General features: G+C 34.4%; 3 protein-coding genes and 1 pseudogene across 6 annotated transcripts; 1 reads left to right on the plus strand and 3 right to left on the minus strand.

The window, feature by feature from the left end:
* Positions 1–927: 927 nt before the first annotated feature.
* Positions 928–5,576, minus strand: LOC142540052 (transmembrane 9 superfamily member 9-like). The gene is made up of 7 exons (XM_075645916.1): positions 5,333–5,576; positions 3,484–3,648; positions 3,132–3,241; positions 2,934–3,039; positions 2,731–2,843; positions 2,499–2,649; positions 928–2,403 (listed from the first exon to the last, which is right to left on the minus strand). Exons 1-7 carry the CDS (start codon positions 5,447–5,449, stop codon positions 1,246–1,248), a joined length of 1,920 nt encoding a protein of 639 aa, XP_075502031.1. The 5' UTR covers positions 5,450–5,576; the 3' UTR covers positions 928–1,245.
* Positions 5,577–6,188: 612 nt separating this feature from the next.
* Positions 6,189–9,322, minus strand: LOC142540053 (eukaryotic translation initiation factor 5A-4-like; annotated as a pseudogene).
* A 2,544-nt stretch (positions 9,323–11,866) lies between these two features.
* On the minus strand, positions 11,867–15,215 carry LOC142540054 (putative LRR receptor-like serine/threonine-protein kinase At2g24230). 4 transcript variants are annotated; one of them, XM_075645918.1, is made up of 2 exons: positions 14,953–15,215; positions 11,867–14,703 (listed from the first exon to the last, which is right to left on the minus strand). In XM_075645918.1, exon 2 carries the CDS (start codon positions 14,553–14,555, stop codon positions 11,988–11,990), a length of 2,568 nt encoding a protein of 855 aa, XP_075502033.1. In that variant the 5' UTR covers positions 14,556–14,703; positions 14,953–15,215; the 3' UTR covers positions 11,867–11,987. The 4 variants fall into 4 exon arrangements, with proteins under 4 accessions (XP_075502033.1, XP_075502034.1, XP_075502035.1 ...); XM_075645919.1 differs by having other exon boundaries at positions 11,867–14,785; XM_075645920.1 differs by having other exon boundaries at positions 14,943–15,215.
* A 1,976-nt stretch (positions 15,216–17,191) lies between these two features.
* Positions 17,192–21,759, plus strand: LOC142540056 (CBL-interacting serine/threonine-protein kinase 6-like). Its single transcript, XM_075645921.1, has 2 exons — positions 17,192–17,417; positions 20,216–21,759. Exon 2 carries the CDS (start codon positions 20,316–20,318, stop codon positions 21,615–21,617), a length of 1,302 nt encoding a protein of 433 aa, XP_075502036.1. The 5' UTR covers positions 17,192–17,417; positions 20,216–20,315; the 3' UTR covers positions 21,618–21,759.
* Positions 21,760–22,067: the final 308 nt, after the last annotated feature.

The following is a 22,067-nucleotide window of genomic DNA, read 5'->3' on the forward strand; positions in this document are numbered from 1 at the left end:
TAACTAGCTCCACCATCTTAAAGAAACAAATCTTCACTAAATCGAGTACTTAGAAATCTTTATCAGGTAAAAAAATCAAATCTAAATCAATTATTAAAAATATAATGTTTATTTATTATGATATACATATACAATGTGTGTGCTTATTATGCTAATCTATTCTATTGTCTAGAAATAAGACTATAATAAAAATTATATATCTTTTTACGCTAACAGAACAATAAAATATCAAAAATTCCTCTCGAGCTATTACATTTTGCAAGGAATAAAACTTCCATTCTAAATTGAACATAAATCTTCAAATTTTAAGACAAATCCGTGTTATTTTTTAGTATCAACTTAAACAAATAATGATCTTGTAAAATTTTGTGTTAATGTCATTTGATTTATATGTTTTGCAAGAATGGTGCATTCAGTGTCGTGGAAAAGACTGGAGTACCCATTGTCCCATTAGTCTTACTGGAACGGGTGAAATAATGCCTCCAGGACTCGAGGGCAGATTGAATCCAGGATCGATGATAATTATATTAGGAAACGATACAGTTTCGCTTTGCTGTGAAGCAAGAAATTTAATTGCAATTTGGAAGTAAGCTTAGTTGACATGATTGGTCAAAAGCTTAGTTGACATGATTGGTCCGAATTGTTGTGGTTTTACCTTCAAGAAACAAGAACTGTGATTGCACGAACTGGTGATATCGCCAATCATACAGATAAAGTTAGCGAGTATATCCAAGTTTGCTGAATCTAACCACCTTCAGCAGTTGGTAGACAATTTGAGCTGAGGCTGGAGATGTAATTGTGGGTGATCTTGATTGACATGGCTGGGCGATTGAGCATCTAAAAATTTATGTCTGTTTCTTTCTGTACTGTTTGATTGTCGTGCTTAGCCGTGTCTCGTGTCTTGCACTAGCTCGATTCTTTCACAAATTGATGAGATATCCTCTCATAATTCTGCATTTATATTCGTAACAAATGTACTGAACAAGGCTAACAGGAAACATATTTCTGCTCGTAGTCTGGCCATTGAAATTTCTAACATGGATTCTGGTAACTTATAAGATATCACCCTAATAGTCCTAGATGCCATCATGCATTGTTTATCAAGAAAAACTAAAAATACCACTTAAAAGACTCCCATGACTCGTAAATTGCAGAAAATAAACTTGAACTTGTTGTAGAGTGTAATTTGCATGTTCCTTGAGATGTAAATGGTACTTCAAACTGGCTTTCAAATGCTCCAACTTTTCAGTCAATCTTGACAGATGAGTAGATAAGCCTAGTGAACAAGAAGCATGCGTAGAATCCAATCGTACCGGTGAGCACGAAAAATGCATATGAACCAATGAGCATATACCCGAAATAGAGAGCACCTGATACTGGTTTTGTGATGTTGAGCTTTGTGAAGAAGTAGAATGCTGCATAAAGGAAGAGATAGAATGCAGATGAACCTGAGGTCAAGTACGATCTCCACCACCACAAGTAGTCTTCGCTGCAGAGCTGGAAATAGCAAAGCACTATAGTGATCTCGGCACAGGTGACAATAAGGATGATGAATACCAGGAAGAGGAATCCGAAGATGTAGTAAAATTGATGTAACCAGATTGACGTTAGGATGAAGAACAGCTCGATAAATACTGCGCCAAATGGGAGTATGCCTCCTATTAATATAGCGAAGACTGGGTTCATGAACCATGCCTGATCAGGTATTTGCCTTGGAATTTTGTTGGTTTTTACCGGATCCTCGATAGCAGGTTTCTTGAACCCTACATAACTACCAACAAAAACAAGTGGGACAGAGATACAAAACCACAAGAGGACTAATGCAAACATGGTCCCAAATGGTACTGCTCCGGATGATTCCTCTCCCCAAATTAGAGCATTCAAGACAAAGAATACGGAAAACACCACTCCGGGGAACAGGAAAGCAGTTTTAAGAGTAATTTTCTTCCATTCCGTTCCCTTGAACATTTTGTAGAGACAAGCGGAGGTGTAGCCAGCAAACAAGCCCATGAAAACCCAAAGAAAGAGCAAAGCTGTCATCAAACCCCCCCGGTTTGAAGGAGAAAGAAATCCAAGTGCAGCAAAGATCATCGTCACTAGAATCATCCCAAAACACTGAACACCAGTGCCAACATAAACACACAGCAAATCTGAGTTTATCGGAGGCCTGAAAACATCTCCATGAACTAATTTCCATCCAGTTTCTTCTTGGGCTTCTTCTTGAGTTTCCAACTGGTTGTACTTGGAGATGTCACGGTAGAGGGTCCGCAGCATAATCATGGCCACCATTCCCGAGAGGAAAAGAACAATCATCAATGAGTTGACAATTGAGAACCAATGGATTTGATCATCTGCCATATAAAGATAAGTATCCCATCTAGAAGCCCATTTGATCTCACTCTCCTAGAAGGAAAATAATTAAATCAGCAGCTTGACCATCATCAATCATGCCTTTGAACATATATTTATCACATGAACGATGAGAAAGAAAGCAGTACCTGAAACTCCACATCATAGGTAAAGATAATTTCCTTGTCATCTTCAAGTTCTAGTGGGGAATCATTGCCAGTTACAATGCGTTTTGCATGAGGATCACAGTTTGTTAATCTTATGTTATCATTCCATTTACCCTCATATTCATGCTTAACACTGTAAGCATCGTGAAAACAAAGATCAATAATAGGCCAAGATATAACTGAAGTATAACATCAAGCAGCAGCAGCATATTACCTGAATGGTTTGATTTCAAATCCTACGATTCTCGCAGCATCAGTTTCTTCATCCTTGTGATACTTTACAGTGAATGCCAAATGGTTGTTGATAAAGTACTTTTGCTCCTTTTGCTACAAACAAATAATTTAAAAAATAGATTAAATTGATGGACTTCCCCAATAAGAAGGGGCTTCTTAATGATCAATCGGCGGAATACTTACTCCACCATACTGCACTTTTACTCCAACAGGGAAACCATGCTGATACACCAATGAATCCGTATCAGATCTTTTGTAGGGCATAACTAGAGGGAGATTATCCAATATCCTGCCAAACAAAGCGTCAAAACATACGAGTAAATTGAGCAATGTGCGGAAAAATGTCTAAAAGGCATAAAATACATCAAATAAGTGGCTTACATGTTCACCCGATACTCATCATCGATCTTCTCTTTAAATTCCTTTACATCTTTGGCTTTAAGGGTATGATGGCAAACAAAAGTGCACATTTGCGGTTCTCGCATTTTAAACTGCAAAAAGGAGTGTATTGTGAAGTACATTTTAATTGGGTGACAGCATAACTGATCTTAAATTAAGCAAAAAGAAATTAGACAACATTCATTGCCCAAGAGATTAGAAAATTCAAATACATTTTAATTGGGTGACAGCATAACTGATCTTAAATTAAGCAAAAAGAAATTAGACAACATTCATCGCCCAAGAGATTAGAGAAAATTCAAATACAAGAAAGAGAACTGAAAGAGAGACATACTTCATAGGGAGAGTTCTCAATGCGATCCCCACGAAGAACTTCCCCTAGATTCTCCGCACTGTCCACAATTTTCTTTGGTGTACAATAAGGGAGAGAATAATAAGAATATGGAAGTTGAGTTTTCACCGACGCCAATTTCTGTACTTTCACCTTCAGAGGATCACCCTGCCACACAAAACAGAAAATTGAATCATCCACGTCATAGCAAACCCAAATTATTAAAGCCGAAGCTGTATACATGCAATTGTAATGGATGTGTAATACACATTCAATTTGTTCAAAATTAGGTTATGAAATATGAAGTTGAACATGAATATTATTTACTCACAAGAATTTCCACTACATTATAGTTTGTAGCATCGACTTGGTAAAGAAAGAGAGTCTATTACATAGCATTAAAATGTCTTCTTCAGTTTTTTCCAAAAAAATAAACACCTAATTCACATGGCAGCTTTGAACATCACTTAAATTTGAGGGATAGCGAAGTTTTGATCTTCTAAACAAATTCACATCGCTTCCTTATATTAATCTTAAAAATGAACAGCAATTAAAGAATAAGTTATCAACACAGAAAAATTACACTGCAAAGGAAAACATGCACCGTTGTTAAAATACTATTCACATGCAAAAATCTAAAAATTTTCTCTGTCACTAATTTTAAATCTGGTCCATTTGAATATACATGTTTCATCATGCCCAAAATTTTTAAAAGGTTAGAAAAATGACACAATCACGAATTATTTGAGGCCTCTGACTATTTCATCAAACCTAAAAATAAAGTAGTCAGACAAATTCTTAATGATGCTACCAAATCTAAGAGGCCTACAATCATTTGAGTCATTACTTTGGAGTGAAAAAATAAAGTTACTTCTCAAATAACTTTTTTTTGATACAAGGTACTTCTCGTAGAACCTTCTTTTCATTTGACCAAGAACTATATTTAGCTAACGAACGTAATACTTGTCATTCAGTTACAAGTAAAAATTTGATGATTTTTAGTTAATGAGGAAATAAACCTTTCAGGTTCGTGTCAGGGGTCTCATGATATGAAAAATGATGCATTCAGTGGAAGTTTAGAAGAGTACTGGGTTAAAATTTGAAGTAGGTTATAGGATCGTTGGGTCTTATCGAGTGTCTCAGGGGAAGTAGTCGAAAGAAGAATGCAAGCAGTTTCATAAAAATAGAAGATCAGATATACATCAGAAATGCTTTGCAGAAGCTTGTCTTTTTGAATTAGATTCAAGCACTAAGGTGTAAAGTTCCACACAAATAATAAAAAACTTCACTTCAAAGCTTCAAATAAATTTAGCTTGGTGATCCATAGAAATTTTCCCATGTTATTGCATTGATTTTCTAACTGCTACTATCTTACAAGGAACTTGCAAAACTCACAATACAAAACATGCCAAGAAAATGTTTTACGACTATATTGAAATGCAATTTTTCATGGCTGGTCATATTATTGTCGCGGCAATGCATATACAAATAGGAATCAAAATCAACCCAAACTTTATCGATTATATGAAAATTCTTCATCTTATATATGCTACAAAAGTAACGGGTATGCATTATCAATAACTCAAAGAAGAAAGAAAAATCAAGAGATCTGATGGTGAAGCCCTTAACCAACAAATTCGGAACAAAATTAACTCAATCTCAGTATTTCACCAGCTTTAAAAAAAACCCACCATTTACTTTATACATATACCTGGTCAAATCGTAATTAAGCAAGATGAAGAATTCAAAATAAAACTCAAGCAAGCGAACAAACAATCATCGAATAGTTCTAATCGTCAACTCTCAGAGGAGCATATACACAGTGAAAAGTGCGTAAATAATCTGTTCATACCTTGAAGAAATCTTTGGGAGCGACGCCAGGGAGATAGAAGGCGCGAGCAACGGTGATGAAGAAGGTGAAGCAGACGCAAAGCCGAATCACGTGAGGCATCCTCCCCACGAGCTCCATGAGTTAACGTTAACACTGGCGAATCGATGATCAAAGATGTGTGACGATGGGACAGTTCGGCCGGTTCGCGAATAAGAACGAAGAGGAAACTGCAAGCAAAGTACGAACCCCACCGGAGAGGAGGGGGACTAATTTTTTTATATATATATATAATATTATAATTATATTCGTTTTTTGATCCGATCAGACTAAAAAAGATCTGGACCTTTGATTGCGTTAGATTTCCATCGATTGGTTGGCGATATTTACTGGACTGAGATTTTGCAGTCAAATAAATGATAAATTGGTGTGATGTGTTGACCGATTACTAAAAAATATTATTTAAATTAAGATAAAATATGGAGACTATATTTTCATAATAAAACTTTGTGAATTTGTTTACATGCAATATTTTTGTTTACAATGTCTTCGCCCAAACATCTAATTTTACATGATTTGTTTGAATGAATACAAATTTTGTTAATTGCAAATATGATGATGAATAATAGAACTGTATGTTACATATTTATTAGTTTTACCTATGAACATGATATATGGAATTTATTTCTCCTTTTGCCCACGTCGACTATTTCCAGTCCCAGTTGTACTATGGTTCAAACGAAAAAACATGAAATCTGACAGTAGCCCAGTGGTTTCACCCTGGCATTTCCAGTGTAAGTACTCGGACCGAGTCCCTTCCACCCCCAAGTTTAGGATATTCAAAAATAAAAAATGAAGAAACATAAACTCGACTACCATCTCAAGAAACAACACCTCAAACTGGAATTTAAAACGAAACGATTCAGTGAAGTGTATGTGGTAGCACGAATAAAGTTTAGTTCCCAAACAGGAGGGATCAGCGGTAACATTGTTCTATATCTGTATTATCATCGACAAGCCAGAGAAAATAATAATAAACGAAGTACGCGCAAACCCATTGATATAGAATTTTTGAGCTTGCTCAATAAATAGTAGTGCCAGTCACAAGACATTTAGTTCTTAGGACCAATGTCTTTGAGAGCACAAATCTGCTCTTCTCCCATTGCAGACATGACAGTTACCACAAGATCTTTTCCTTCCTCAAACCCACCTTTAATCTACATGCGATCAAAACCACGATCAGTATTTTTTAAAAGTTAAACGTGTCTTAAAATCAATCATTCATCATTATAAATTATATAACACCAAAATAAAAAGACTTTGACGGAATTTTTTATAAAGTATAGGAAATCATGCGTTTAGGATCAACTTCAAGCAAATCTTGATGTAAGCAATTGATATCATTAGCTTATATTAGAAAATTGTTCATGTTGATAGTAACAGCAAACCTGGCCAAGCAGATTTTCATCGGTAGGAAGTTTCAAGTCATCTTTTGTGTTTCCATTTTCAGTCAGAAGGGAAACCTACATCAAAAGATAAGGAAGCCAACCCGCTCAAGCATTTCAACATTAGATAAATACCAACTAAGCCTAATCTGAAAATAATGTGAGATGTAAACTATGTGTTTCGCTTGATATGCCGTACACATAGATATACGATGTTTCCCATTTTGGCTCATCAAACAACCAGATTTGGAATTAAGCTCTAGAAAATTAGTCACAAAAATTACTGAGAACAGGAGTTACATTTGAAGGATATTTCTCATTCAAAATGGATGTACTTTATAAAATTAGAAAAGGATATAGTAGATGATATCAGCAGTATTACTATCAGAAACACATTAATAAAATATAAAATAAATTTGCATGACCTGAACTAAAACAAAATATAAAAAAGCAAAAATATAAATTACCATGGGAATGAGAAAGCAATAAATAAAAAGCAGAAAAAAAAAAGAAATATATAGTAACCAAACTGACAGTAGAATGCTAGGCTCGGATACCGACAAGAAACTTTGATAGCGGGATAAGGTTCAAAAAGGCATAATTGAAAATACTCGACAAATGTCTTGAACAATTGTAAACATCCAGTTTGCATCACCCACATCTTTTCAGTGCCACAAAGTGACACTTTGCATGCCCATGCTTGCCAGTTTTTGAAGTCGAGACCTCCACGACCTAATCAAACATGATGGGGACAAAATTATCACATTCAAACATCAAGGTTTTCTGGGAGAAATTAAGAAAAAGGTAAGGGCAAGTAAACTAAATTCTTAAGAAAATTATAAGAAAGATTTAGGATACAACATCCATTAGAATTTGTAGTTACCTTGACAGTGGAATAAATATTACTATTTATATTACATTCTTTGATTAAGAAACATCAAGATAACAGTTCTGATGCTTGCTATCCACTATTTGGATTTCAACGTTGGTTGGATGAATATGACAGAAAAATCCAATAATATTTCTTATATCAACTTATTGTTTTTCGTTTTCCATATTATCAATATATGCCAACACAAACCGAGGGAAGAGTTCACCTGATATGGTGATGCTATTTCTTGCCACGAAGACAAGGTCATGTGCCATCATGATCGAAGAAGAGTTAATTATTAATATGCTAGGAGAAGACGCATTGTGTTGATGGAAATTGGAATAAATTAAAAAATTAACTAAATACATTTGAACAAACTCCATAAGAACTATATATCATGCATTATTGCATCTTGGAAGACACCATGTCTACAAACATTTGATTGACAAAAAAAATTTATATGCATCCAGGAACAAAAAAATATCTACAGCTTGACATGAATGAGAATCTTGTTAGAAAGCATTATGCAGAAGTCCATACTATTACTCTACATTTCATTTTATTAAAAAGGAGCATAAGATCATTTCCATGTAATTCCAGCCAGCATACAGAACAATTTTTTTTTTTTTTTTGAGATTTTATAATAGTTAGAGACATATAGCGGTAATGCTGATTGTCGAAACTTTTCTGCTTACATATTACCATAAGCAAGAGGAACTTTAATGCGTCTTGCGAAAGTCTAAGCCCATGGTATGTGTTCTAGCAGACACTCACAAAATAAAGGTAAAACAAAACATCAGGAAAAAAAATTCAAGCAACAAAAGTATGAAGCTGAGTCTAAACATATTGAAGAAGGCATTCCAAGTAATTGGATTTACATATAAAAGGAAGCCTCACAGAAAAGGAAATAAAACATTAGATAATGGATATGGATCCGTGGTTTATAAATCCTTAATCTGTTACGTTCTGACCATGCATCATGAATTCACTATTCTTTTCCAATTTTTTCCCCAACCGATTATCCAATAACAAATACATCAATGTTGAATTGTTCCTTGTGAACTTCAATGATTTTTGACATCAGGTTACACAAAACGTTAGCTAAGATGAACTTAAACAAATAAAGTATGAAACTTGTCAGTTCCAAAATCTACGAAGAATTTATATCAAGATTTCAACTTTTCAGCAAAATATCAATCATTATCGACTCAAAAAAAAAAAAAAAAACGAACACGAAATTTGGAAAAAGAACGGAACGAACATACATAACAACAAAATTAACCTAGAGGAGGAGAAAGGAGAAAACAAGAAGAAAGGAGAAAACAGCCCGATACACGTCCTGGATTGAGAATCGAACAACCCATCAAGATCTGGAGAAACAAACAAAGACCCAGAACCAAATTCGACAAAATGATCGAATCTACGACGAAAATTGAGAGAGAAAAATAAAAACCTTACAAGGCCTGGCTTTGATGACTATATAGCCGTTCTTACGTATGGTTCCGGCTTGCTGAGGGTAAGTCTTGGAGGCACCAGCGTCCGCCTTCGACTCGAAGTGATGCTCCTCGTCCGACATCTCTGTCTTTCTTTATGCAGGCTTGACTGATCTTGCTTCAACAAAGAGCTTCAGGGCTTATTCTTTCTTTGGTTGTGTGCGTATGCCCGCGCATATATATTGATCTATGGCTAATACTGGAACGTTTTTTTTTTTTCAATTTATTTATTTATTTATGGAAGAAGACGAAGGAAATTAATTATTATTTAAAAAAATAATAACAATTAATCATCAACAAATCCCTGAGTGAAAATTTTATCACGTGTAATAAAGAATATCGTATTATAATATACAACTACTCTATCTCATCAATATTTCAAAAAATTTAAACTTCTAAATTATCGTCTAAAAATATATTATATATATACACACACACACACCGGGTGTCAAGATATATTAAAATTTCATTTTTATTATTTTTATGAATATTTATATAGTTTTTCAAAATAATATTTTGATATTTTTACGAACGTTTCGATTTTTTAAGTTCAAAGGAGAGATTATTATAATTAATTCTCGAAAATATAATTGAGTTATATGGGTCGAGCCTACTCAAATTCGGAGGTCTAAGCTTTAGCCCATATTTACCATTATGGATTCGAACTTTTGGGCTTCAATGAATTGGGTCTTCCACAACCTTAATTCATTATTATGTTTAAACTATTACATGAGATTCATTATGACTGTGTTCAATGAAATCATATATCACGTGTGAATCCCTATATGAAAATTCACATGATATATATATATATATAAAAGAAAATGACTAAAATATTTAATTTATATATATATATATATATATATAAAAGAAAATGACTAAAATATTTAATTTATTTAAAATGGACCCAACTCATTTTGATTTAAAGTTTATACATTTAAAAAAAAAACTCAACAATTTCGAGAGAGGAATACAAAATCTAAACTGGAGTAAAAAAAAATTGAAACAGACAGCTCTAGCAATTATGACGACAGACTACCAATTCAAAATGTTTATATTTATTTAAATAGAAAATCTATAAGTATTTAGAAAAAAGCTATAAATTTATTATGGGGAGCCAATCGCACTAAATTAACTCGATCTTTTTTTACAGTGGATTCCTTTAAATTATGCCTAGTGATGAAACAAAAGAAGTAACGTAAGTATTTGGACTTGTATTTCTGGTTGTATGACTCAAGTTACCATCATAATCATGATTTTCACTGAGATTTTCAATATATATATATATATATATATATATATTAATTATAGAGTGTGTGTGTGTGTGTGTGTGTGTGTGTGAGCGTGCTTAAAGAAGCAGACAATTTTTTCTTCATAATTTAAGTCAAAAGAATCCAATTACATGCTTGATTACCAAACAAATGAAGAAATTTAAACTATATAGAACATAACGTGTCCATACAAGGTATCGTGATCACCGCATTTTGTCAGAGCAAAGTCTCGTTTTGAAAAGTTATTATTTTTATAATTATAAAACTATATTGGCTTAATAATTAATATTAAAAAAAATACTACGTGAGTCCTTATATTTTCTCTTGTACGTCCAATAATTGCTATTAATTAGTGTTATAAATGGATTTGTGTATGTTAATTCCACGCAGGCATTTGGATCCTTACTCTTAAGTGGTGGTTGGCATGGTCATGGAGTTTGAAAATAATAATGTCATGCATGTTATGGGAAGAATTTTTTAGTCTTAAAAATTGAAAAATAATGCAGCTTGCTTGCATTGGTGGTTAGCTAGAAAAAAGAAATAAACGACAATTAAACTTGAGGTACGGCTAATATTAAGCGTAATCATCATTAATTAGTTTTCTTAAACCAGAGTATTAATTACGTTCCACTGTGAAGTTAAAATTTGATATCATCTCTTTTTCTTTCTTCTTCTTTTTTTTCGTTTTTAAAATTAGCGGGGAATTGTTTTTTTTTTTTTTAATTTTTTTATATGATCCGGAATGGTCAAGATTCCATTGGACCACAAATAGCTCTTTTTCTTGGAATAGATGCTATTTTATACATCTTCTCATTTCTTCCTCGTGACTCTTGAGTCGCACCTAATTTACGTTAAATATTTGATCTTATATTAGGGTTATCTATAACATATATGGCTATATTACATTAGAGTTAACACTCGGTGTGTAACTGTAACATGTATGATCGGATTTATATATTTTTTTTAGAAACAAGATTATCGAACTTGAAATCACATAAAAAAAAAACAAAAAGATTTTAATGTCGATACGTCACACGAGCTACAAATAATCGACGTTTGAATTCATAGATTTCACTTGTGTGGTAAACATCGCACTATTGCCACAAATGAAACAATGTACACTTACATTCAAACGATCCTTTTTTCATCATATTTGTTTTGAACTACTCATCTTTTTTATTATCAAAACATATCCTTAGAATTACTTATTCACGAACATTGTGTGTGTTGTTTTCTAGTCTCGATTTATTGAAATACAAAGAATATGACAATTTTTTTCTTAATTCTTCCAATGCACTTGTGTTATATTACCGGATTAATCAAACAGTTGAGCTGTGTGTGAGACAGCAAAATCACTGTTTCAGACAAATTCATTGAATTCTTGCATGAGGATTGTGATCTTAATATCATCTAGTGTTAACTACTAACCATTTTCAGCCACTAATAACAGCATGGAAAGGGAGAAAAATATCCATGTATGAAGAAAATCCAGGCTGCTATACAATCTTTCAAGGCAAAATAATTAAGCTCATGAGTGACATAAAAATATCCCAAAAATATAAAAGGCTAAAAACTGAGTATTTTTCAATTCAATTTCTCTCATTTTTCTGTGATCGGTTCGAGATCCTTCAGTAGTCCGACTACCTGTTGCATGGTAGGACGCTTTGAAGGAACTTCAGCTGTGCAAAGATAACCAATCTTGAAGGCTTCTACCAGTTGCTCGTCTGATCCGGTTCCACGAATTTTCAGATCGATCGCCCGCGATTCCTGTTTCCCTTTAACTAATCCTCTTACCCAACTAACCAAGTTTGCTTCCTTTTCATCTGGATAAAGATCCCCAACAGGCTTTTTCCCTGTTATCAGCTCGAAAAGAATAACCCCGAATCCGTATACATCAGATTTTGGTGTCGGGGCCTTTGGAGAGTCGGTTTCTTGCTGAAATAACTCAGGTGGCGCATATCCTGGTGATCCACGCGCAATCTCATCCTCAAGCCCATTCCCAAAAATCTTAGCCAGTCCAAAATCCGACAATCTCGGCTCTAAGCCAGAGTCGAGATAAACGCTGCTAGCTTTGACGTCTCTGTGAATAATAGGAGGAAAGCAGCCATGATGAAGATATGCCAGTGCACGTGCCGTGCCAAGTGCTATCTTGTGCCTGAATCTCCAAGTCGTTAGCGACCCTTCAGACCCAACATTTTGTATCCCGTTATTTCCATCTTCCCATGTGTCGGTGCTCCAATCTTCTGTTGTTTGAACACCGAGTGGCAAATCGTATAGCAGGTTTTGCAGGTTTCCATTCTCCATGTAATCATATATAGCAATTCTTTGATCCCCAGCCAGGCAATAGCCAGTTAATGGAACAAGATTTGGATGTTTAATTCGACCAAGATACTCGAGTTCCCTTGCTGCTTCTTGGTCTGTCATGGTGGATCCATGGACCAAGACTTTAACAGCAACATAAAAGCCTCCGGGTAAAACTCCGCCATAGACGGGCCCAAACCTCCCTTCAGCCAACAATGTATCCCGGTCAAACTGAGAAGTTGCAGACAAGAGGTCTGCAAATGTGAAATTAAGCAATGGCTTCTCGAAAATCACAACCGGCACGGTTGTTGCTTGCTTAACATCAGCTACCCACGTGGTTGAATCTGTCTGGAATGAAAAGGGTCCAGAGATTGTTTGTTCTTCCTTCAAAGAACTCTGTTTCACGCCCTGGATTCTAGATTTTCTTCGGTATCCGAAGGCTAAAAAGAGTAACGTCACAAGTAAACAAATCATTGAGAGGGTCAAAGCCAAGGCGAGCTTTAGTCCCCTATGCTTTGGAGATTCTTTTTTAAATAAGGCTGGATTTGCGGCGATTGGACAGCTGTTCACAGACCCAATAAAAGATGCGCGAAAAGTTTCGGGGGAAATTTGTGATGCACAAAAACTTAGGTTGTTATAAGAGAAATTAAATCTCTCCATATTCTGGAGTTCTTCTAACAGCATCAAGGGGATGTCTCCTGTCAGATTGTTGTAAGAAAGGTCGAGAACTTCAAGGTTCTTGATAACTAGTGGAGGAATACCATCAGTAAGATGGTTTTTCGAGAGATCGAGTATCTTCAAACTATTCTTACGTGAGATGTTGCTTGGAATTTGACCGATCAAGTTAGTTCCAGACAAATTCAAATACTCTAAATTGGTGAGATCATCAACTTTCAATAATTGTTGTTCGGCGAACCTATTATGTGCGAGATTAAGGTGTCTGAGATTCTGAGAATTTCTCAAATCAGTAAACTCTCCACTGAATTGATTCTCTGACAAATCCAAATACTGCAAATTTGCCCAATTGAACATGGATCTAAAGCTAACCTGATCAATGTGGCCTTGAAACTGGTTTTTGCTCAAATCAATGACCTCCAGCGGACCTTCAAATATACCAACAACAGAACCCTTAAACATGTTGCTCGAAATATTCAGATATCTTATCATTTTCATCCCTATAAAATCGGAATCCCGACCCAAAATTTCGTTTTCAGCCAGGTTCAGGAATCTCAAGTCCGGGAATGCACCTCCAAAACCAGTAGGAAGAGAGCCACGAAGCTTGTTTGCAGATAGATCAATGGAAACCAATAACCGGCATTGCAAAATGCCCAACGGTATTGTTGATTCAAACCCATTGCCACTGAGATTCAGAACTTGCAAATTCCTGAGGGAGCTGATTGCTTCAGGTATACTCCCAGATAAATGGTTGAGAGAAAGGTCCAAACTTTGAAGTTGTCCAAAATTGCCTATGTTACTTGGAAGCCTCCCAGATATTTGGTTGAATGAGAGATTAAGATTCTTGAGTGTACCCAGACTCCAAAAATCAGAAGGCAGAGCAGTAATATTGTTATTGCTAAGATCCAAAGTTCCAAGATTTGTCAATTTTCCTATGGTGGAATCAGGAATTACACCAAATAGCCCCAAACCAGGCAATTCCAACTTAACAACACTTTCACCTTTGGCATCACAAGAAATACCTTCCGATGAACAAATCGAACCCGAAAAGCCGAGATCTTTAGACACATTTAAGCCCATTTTTTGCAAGAATTCAAAGACAAAGGACTCATCTGTATTAAGTTTTTGGCAAACCAAAGGCCTAAAGAACAGTGTTAAAACCAAAAAAGAACCAAACATTCCCAAACCCATCTTTTTTTTTCTCCGCTGTTCACTTAATCACGAATTGATTAAGACAGACACAACAAGCATTAATTGCCAAACCACCCCAACCGCCCACAGAATCTTTTCTTCAAACCTTCAATATCAGACTAAAGCACCATCAATGTATTACAACCTCCTGCAACAGAAAAAACCCATAAACACCACCACTACAGACCTCCCAAATAGCAATTCGAGGTTCCAAGAAACTACGAAGAAAACTGTAAAAATTTTCAGACCCCAAGGAATTCGAAGGGATTAAAGCATATGGAAGCAATCTTACACAACGCACATGTATTTCCACAGAAAGATCAAACCTTTTGGGGTCTGATATACTGAATACCAGAGAATGAATACAGGGGAGGCTTAGCTATCAACCTGTCCATACCTGTGCAGATCCTAATGGAGCCAAGAAATAAAACAGCCGAAGAAATAAGTTGCCGTCTCTTTGACAAAACGAACATGCAATAGCTCAAATTTTCCACAAACAAGTAGTTTTTAAATGAAAGAAAACGGTGGGGAGGATGTTTGTTTATTATTTGTGTAGTAAGGAGAATAAATTGACAGTTCAGAGTAGAAAGAAAGATGTTTGGGGCTCATAAATAGCAAAGATATTTGAAGTTAGAAAATGTCATATGGAGTTGGTGAATAATAACAGTGTGTTGGTTGTGGAATAATTATGCTTTATGGAGCGGTGTGTGTGCGATCTCATCATTTGCCTTACTCTTTCAATATTTTTGCCAAAAACAAAAAAAAAAAAAAATAGTTCGAATTTCCACAATTTTTCATGAATATGGGAAAGTTAAGGTCTCTTGATTTTAAGTCTTGTCTTGGGGAAGGCAGATGAAGATTCAGATCACTTTCAGCACGAATTCGACTCAAATCAAGCATATGTAAAACTTTAAAATTTTAAGTCTTGTGAAAGATGTCACAGATCTTCATATATTATTTGTACATTTTACATAAGTAATAATTTTAAATGTTTTTAAAATATTTTATTTTCTATTATGGTCATTATGGATTCTTAATAAGGAAGTCATGAAAAAAGAGCAATTTGTGGGATTTATTGTTTCAATTTTGTTTATTTTGATTAATCATTGCTAATAAGCTCATCACTCATCTGTAAGTCTGATTTGGGGTAGATTTTGCACCAAAATAGTTTTTTTATGCCTCAAACACAATATTTATTTCCAACTCTTGTATTTAAAAATTAAATTTAGAATGAATATTCTTATTATTTTAATTACAAAAATATTTTATTTGATCATATATTATATTTTTAAAAGTATTAATATATTTACGCCTTAACTTAATGTTTAAGTAATTCATATAATTAGCTCAATTTATTATAAATAATCAACTTAATTTAGTCAATTACGATATATTCTTTTAACTCAATGTCATGGTACTATGGATAGACATAATTAGGATACTCAAAAAGAAATAATTTTAATTAAATAATTACTTAAAGTACTTTTAAAATAATTCAGTTAATCAAAATTCTAGCACAGGTGGCGGAGTCAGCTGAAAGAGTGGTAAATTCGGTTCGTTCGATCCTATCTGTGGGGCACTGATTCCACAGGATTTAGATGGTCCAAATTTAGTTACATTTGTGATTTAAAAAAAAATAGTGGATTCCATGTATTTGTGGCTAAATCTGAACCATAAATCTACACATAAGAGCACTGCCCCACGTGTAGGTTGAAATATTCCGGTGAATTCTGACAAGCAAAAGCCACGAAGAAAAAGTAAATAAAAAGTTGACCTTCATTCCAAACTTGCTTTCTTTGACTTCTCTTTATTAAACTAAGAAATTTGTCAAATAAGTTTTTTCTCCTCAAAAAACCAATAATTCATATATTTTTATGGATTTTTCTGCATTACACAATATTAATCCCGTCGTTAAATTTTAGTCTTTGAATCATCGATTCATGATATCATTTTTTAGTTGTATTTTATAAAGATCAATTATATATATATATATATATATATATATATACACACACACACACACACACATATATACACCCTTCACATCCTTTGGTGTTGTACTTTAATGTTAATATTTAATTGTTTTTAGCTATCTAATCATAAAATCATTTGCTTAGTTATTTATATTTCATATCATAATGAGCTTACGACTTTTTTCCTCATTGATTTGGGTGTGTAGAAATTTTGACCAATAGGTCTCAGTTTCATATTTGGGACTTAAAACAACCGATCATTATATTCGGAAAACTATTATTATTACTATTATTTGAAAAGGATGTGGATGTATAAAATTGAACATCTTTTCATTAAATTAATACCCACAATTTGATTGTGATATTTTATACCCAAAACAACCAATCGCTTTATCTGAAAATTATTATATATATAGGAAAAAAAACAAGACTAAACATCCTTTTTTTATGTTAAAAAATACTAACAATTTAATTGTGATTTAAAAATGAAGTCCATATTATTCGAGGGAGTCTAAAAATATGGGCTTATTTTTCGTTTTAAAAATTTAAGCCCGTAGTTTTTTAAATGAATATGGGCTTAATTGTCCATATTTTTCATTGGATCTCGTTCCATAGCCGAAAAGAATCAGAAGAGAAGAAAACAAACACGTGTTTACGTACTCGAAAGGTGAATCTGGAAGTGGAAGGCTGCTGGATCCCGACTTCAGCCGGCCGGATGGTGACGCGGCTGTGTTTCATCGGAGAATCGACGCTGGGAGCCGTTCGAATTCGATGGTTTTGACTGTAATCAGTCGTGGTAATGGGTTGAAGCTAATGACATTGAATCTATACCTTGGCACTCATAAGATGGAACATGCGTGATGCGTCGGCCGGGGAACAACCGTGAAAGGTCAGAGCTAAGCTTCGGGTTTATATTTGCAGAATCGTAAAATTCTTTCACGGGCACTCTGCGCACATGTTGATACTTGAATAGGTCTGACGTTAAGCCGAACTTGTGTTTACTATATGAAAAGTGGCACAATAATTAGATCTATGAATTCGGACACCGACCCCGGCCCACCTTGGCCGGCATCAAATGGGGTGTGATGGCCTTTGCTATCTTGGCGGGTTGGGAAAACCCGAACCTATTCCAATTTATCATGGGTTATGGATTAGATGGGTCAACTTACAAAAATAAATAAAAAAAAAAAATAGGAAAAAACGATCAGTTATGAACAATTCTAAATAATATCCATATTTAAAAATTCATTAACCATATATAAATCGTTATAAATAATATATTTTTTAAAATTATTAATTATACAAAAACTAGTATAAATCATATTAATATTTTAAAATGTATTAATCATATATAAATCATTTCAAATAATATAAATCATTTAAAACTTATCAATCATATATAAAACTAATAGAAATTATAATTACAATAGAATTTTTAAAACTGTAAAAAAAACTATCGGATCGGATCGGCCGCCCGCCTTACCTTGACCTGCGCCCCAAACAAGTCAGCCCGTTTCGGGCCGCATAAATCACAGCCCAACCAAAATTTTTTTTGTCGGGGTGGGTTGGTCCAATGGATCAAACCCGAATTGACGGCTCGTCCAGATTAGGGGTGGTACGGTACGATATATTGTACCGATACCGAAAATTTTGTCGTTATACCGAAAAAATTGTCGGTATACCGAAATGTTTTCGGTATACCGACAATTTTTTCGATATACCGAACTTAAATTTAAAAAAAATAATAAAAAAAATTATTTTCGGTATATACCGAAATACCGAAAAAAATATTCCGCACCGATACCGATACCGAAAATTTCGATACGCTATCGGTATACCGACTTTTTCGATACGATTTTTCGGTATTTCGGTATTTTTTTCCACCCCTAGTCCAGATTATATAGTCCTACTTTTTCACACAAATAAAAAAATATTAAGATCTTGTACAGTTAACACTATCAAGATCCCTCGAAAATTTCTAAAAATATTTATTCATCTTTTCTAAACATATTATCATCCTAACACAAGTGATTTTAAAAGCACTACAACACCTTATCCAACACACATATAAACTTATAAAAACATTTTAAGAAAAACACTTTTAATGCTTTAACTTCTTGATCCAAAAGAACAATGTTCTCTAAAAGTTAATTATCCAACTTAAATCCTAATAATAATTTTAATCAGTTGATCAACTAATTATATACAAAACATGGTAGGAGATATATATATGGAAAATCATTTTCATGGAAGATGATAACAGTTTGAATAAGAAAATAATAATAATTTAATATGTTAATTAGTATAATTAGTGTTGCGTCTTAAAAGTTAGTCAATTTTTTAATTATAAGTGGTCATGAATGAATTGTAAGTGGGAGAAGATGATTAAAAATATGTTTATTACCCAAACTAAATCACCGTCCGTCGACCTAATTTGTTGTTATTATTATAAGTTTATTCTATTCTTTCATAGTAATAATATACTAAAATGCTTAATTAAGTTGAATTCTTTAAGTATAAGGGATTAAATTTTAGACTACCATAGCAAATTGCAATAGCTATATCTTTCTTTAATTATTGAAAAAATCATGTCTTTTTTATTTTATTTTATTAATTTTAAAAAAAGTCAAATAAAACTCTATTGGTTTGTAATTATTTATGCATCGATGGGTAATGAAGGCTAGACTTGCAAATCGAAAACAACCCCAGTCGAAGAAGATTGATTGCATACGCTTCTTTCATATCCAACGTATTTTGTGTTTGCAAATTCATTCAAGTAATCATCAATTTTAATATTATGGCGTATGTCATAAATCATAATCACCGATTTTTAGTTTTATTTATTTATTGGAAAAAGGCCATATAATATAATACAAACAAATAGGAAATAAAAATTAAATTTTCATTTTCCTAGGAGGTGTCGAAACAACTCGTTGGTCTTAAAGAGTTTGAATTTGTTTTGTTCTCCAGATAATATCTGAGAAGCTTCAAATTATTTGCCCATGTGTTGTAAGAGACATATTATATAACATATTTTATTTTAGTACATACAATTCAAGTTGCACTGAGTGTGACATTTTTCCTTTTAAAAAATATATATAATAAAAAAATCAAAGAATGTAATTAGATCAAGTGTACATTTATATTATGGATTCTCATATAATATAAAATATAAAATATAAAATATAAGTCGTGAACCACTAAAATTTTTCATTTTATTTACTAGGAGGAATCTTCAGAGTTTTTTTTTTTTCCTGTATTAATTGCGTCACAGTTGGCTTGTGTTGTTGTTTAACGCAATCTGATGTGGGAAAAAAAAAAGAAAAAAAGGAAATTAATTAATATCATTATTGGTAAAAGTAAAATATAATTTCTATACATAAATAAACAAACCTTACCAGCCGTCCGATTAAGTTGAGGTAGCGAGCCATCCATCCTTTGCTGGCTATAATTATTAAATAAGTTGAATAACTCCATAATATCGTTCATGGTTTTGACGGAAATTTACAGCTCAGAACACACAGTGCCGGCGGTGCTCCAAACACTAAACATTTTGTATCATTTTTTTTCATCCCATTTTCTTGCAAAAATCTAATAGAGTTCCACTCGGGAATGCATAGAGATGAGAAGATTTTCGCTTTCTAACCACCAATATTCCTGCATAAAAACCAAAAAATCTCTATGTAGTGGCCGGAACAGTCACCGGAAAAACGTCGAAGACGGGTGAAATCGCCACCGCCGTTGTCGTCTTCTATCATTCTCGGAGAACGTATAAGAAAACACTTCAATGACCATGGGATCTGAAGCAAAATGCGGCGTGCTGCGTGGGAAGTACGAACTGGGCCGTTTCTTAGGCCACGGCACTTTTGCGAAGGTTTACCATGCCAGGAATCTGGCCACAGGTGATAGCGTCGCCATGAAAGTGGTGGGAAAGGAAAAGGTAATCCGTGTCGGAATGATGGAACAAGTGAAGCGCGAGATATCAGTCATGAAGATGATGAAGCATCCCAACATCGTGGAACTCTACGAGGTCATGGCTAGCAAGACCAATATTTACTTCGCTATGGAATTGGTTCACGGCGGCGAGTTGTATGCAAAGGTCGCCAAGGGCCGCCTGCTTGAGGACCCTGCTCGGCATTACTTCCAGCAACTGATCTCTGCCGTAGACTTTTGCCACAGCCGGGGTGTTTATCACCGTGACTTGAAGCTGGAGAATCTACTCCTTGGTGAAGATGGGAATCTGAAAGTAACTGATTTCGGGCTCAGTGCACTTTCCGACCATCTCCGTCAAGATGGTTTGCTGCATACAACGTGCGGCACGCCGGCCTACGTTGCGCCGGATGTCATCGGGAAAAAAGGATATGACGGAGCGAAGGCTGATATTTGGTCATGTGGGGTGATTCTTTATGTACTTTTGGCTGGTTACTTGCCCTTCCAAGAGGATAACATTGTTGCTATGTATAGAAAAACCTACAGGGGAGATTTCAAGTGCCCGCCATGGTTTTCACCCGAATCCCGCAAGTTAATCACCAAGATGCTGGATCCGAATCCCAGTACGAGGATAAGCATAGCCAAGATCTTGAATTCATCTTGGTTCAAGAAAAAATCAACAGTGAGACAATCAAAGAGTGAACTAGAGCAGGAATTTGCATTGGGAGATGAAGTGAATGGAAAGGGGAATGAACCAGAGACTTTGAATGCTTTCCACATAATTTCCCTGTCCGAGGGATTCGATTTGTCCCCTCTGTTTGAAAACACGAAGAAAGTTGATAAAGAAGAACTACGATTTGCCACTGTGACTCCTGCAAGTAGTGTAATCTCCAAGATTGAAGAAGTAGCAAAAACACGGAATTTCAGTGTGAAGAAGAGTGATTCTTGTGTCAGGTTGCAGGGGCAAGAAAGTGGAAGGAAAGGGAAACTAGGAATCGCTGTTGATATTTTTGCCGTTGCGGCATCTTTTCTGGTGGTGGAGGTGAAGAAATATAGCGGTGATACTCTTGAATATAACCAATTCTGCAGCAAAGAACTGAGACCTGCGCTTAAAAATATTGTTTGGACAACAACTGGGAATTCGATGCCTGAATGCTGATAAAAATAGTTCTATAGATTCATGAAAAAAAATTAAATCCTAATTGCTAGCTTGGCATTTTCCAAGTTTGTTGTGTTGAAATGGAATCCTAATTTACTAGTCTTGGATATAATTTAGTTCTACAAAATCTTTATTACGCTTGCATTTTTAATGTTTGGGATTAAAATTTGTTACGTTAACTTTGTAAATTTTCTGCCGAGTGGTTAGTTTTAGATTGATTCACGTGGGATCTTTTTGACGGATCTTTCATCGTATGATGGTATTATCATGACTATTGCAACTGAAGATGGTGACTTGGTTTTAACAATTTTTTGGAATATGCGAATGTTGCATTGTCCAAGTCTGTGTCTAGTACTGCTGTTCGCTTTATTTGAATGTTTTATGGCGTCAAAACTGAAACAAATCACATATTGAGGAAAAATATTGTTACTCATAAAAACATATGATATC

Source organism: Primulina tabacum, chromosome 3 (genome assembly GCF_025594145.1).
Source record: "Primulina tabacum isolate GXHZ01 chromosome 3, ASM2559414v2, whole genome shotgun sequence".
NCBI lineage: Eukaryota > Viridiplantae > Streptophyta > Magnoliopsida > Lamiales > Gesneriaceae > Primulina > Primulina tabacum.

Coding starts and splice junctions, on each gene's coding strand:
- LOC142540052 (XM_075645916.1), bottom strand. CDS start 5,449: ATGGAGCTCGTGGGGAGGATGCCTCACGTGATTCGGCTTTGCGTCTGC. Junction 2,844..2,933: donor TAAAAGTGCAGTATGGTGGA/GTAAGTATTCCG, acceptor ATTTGTTTGTAG/CAAAAGGAGCAAAAGTACTT. Junction 2,404..2,498: donor CCTATGATGTGGAGTTTCAG/GTACTGCTTTCT, acceptor TTTTCCTTCTAG/GAGAGTGAGATCAAATGGGC.
- LOC142540056 (XM_075645921.1), top strand. CDS start 20,316: ATGACCATGGGATCTGAAGCAAAATGCGGCGTGCTGCGTGGGAAGTAC.
- LOC142540054 (XM_075645918.1), bottom strand. CDS start 14,555: ATGGGTTTGGGAATGTTTGGTTCTTTTTTGGTTTTAACACTGTTCTTT.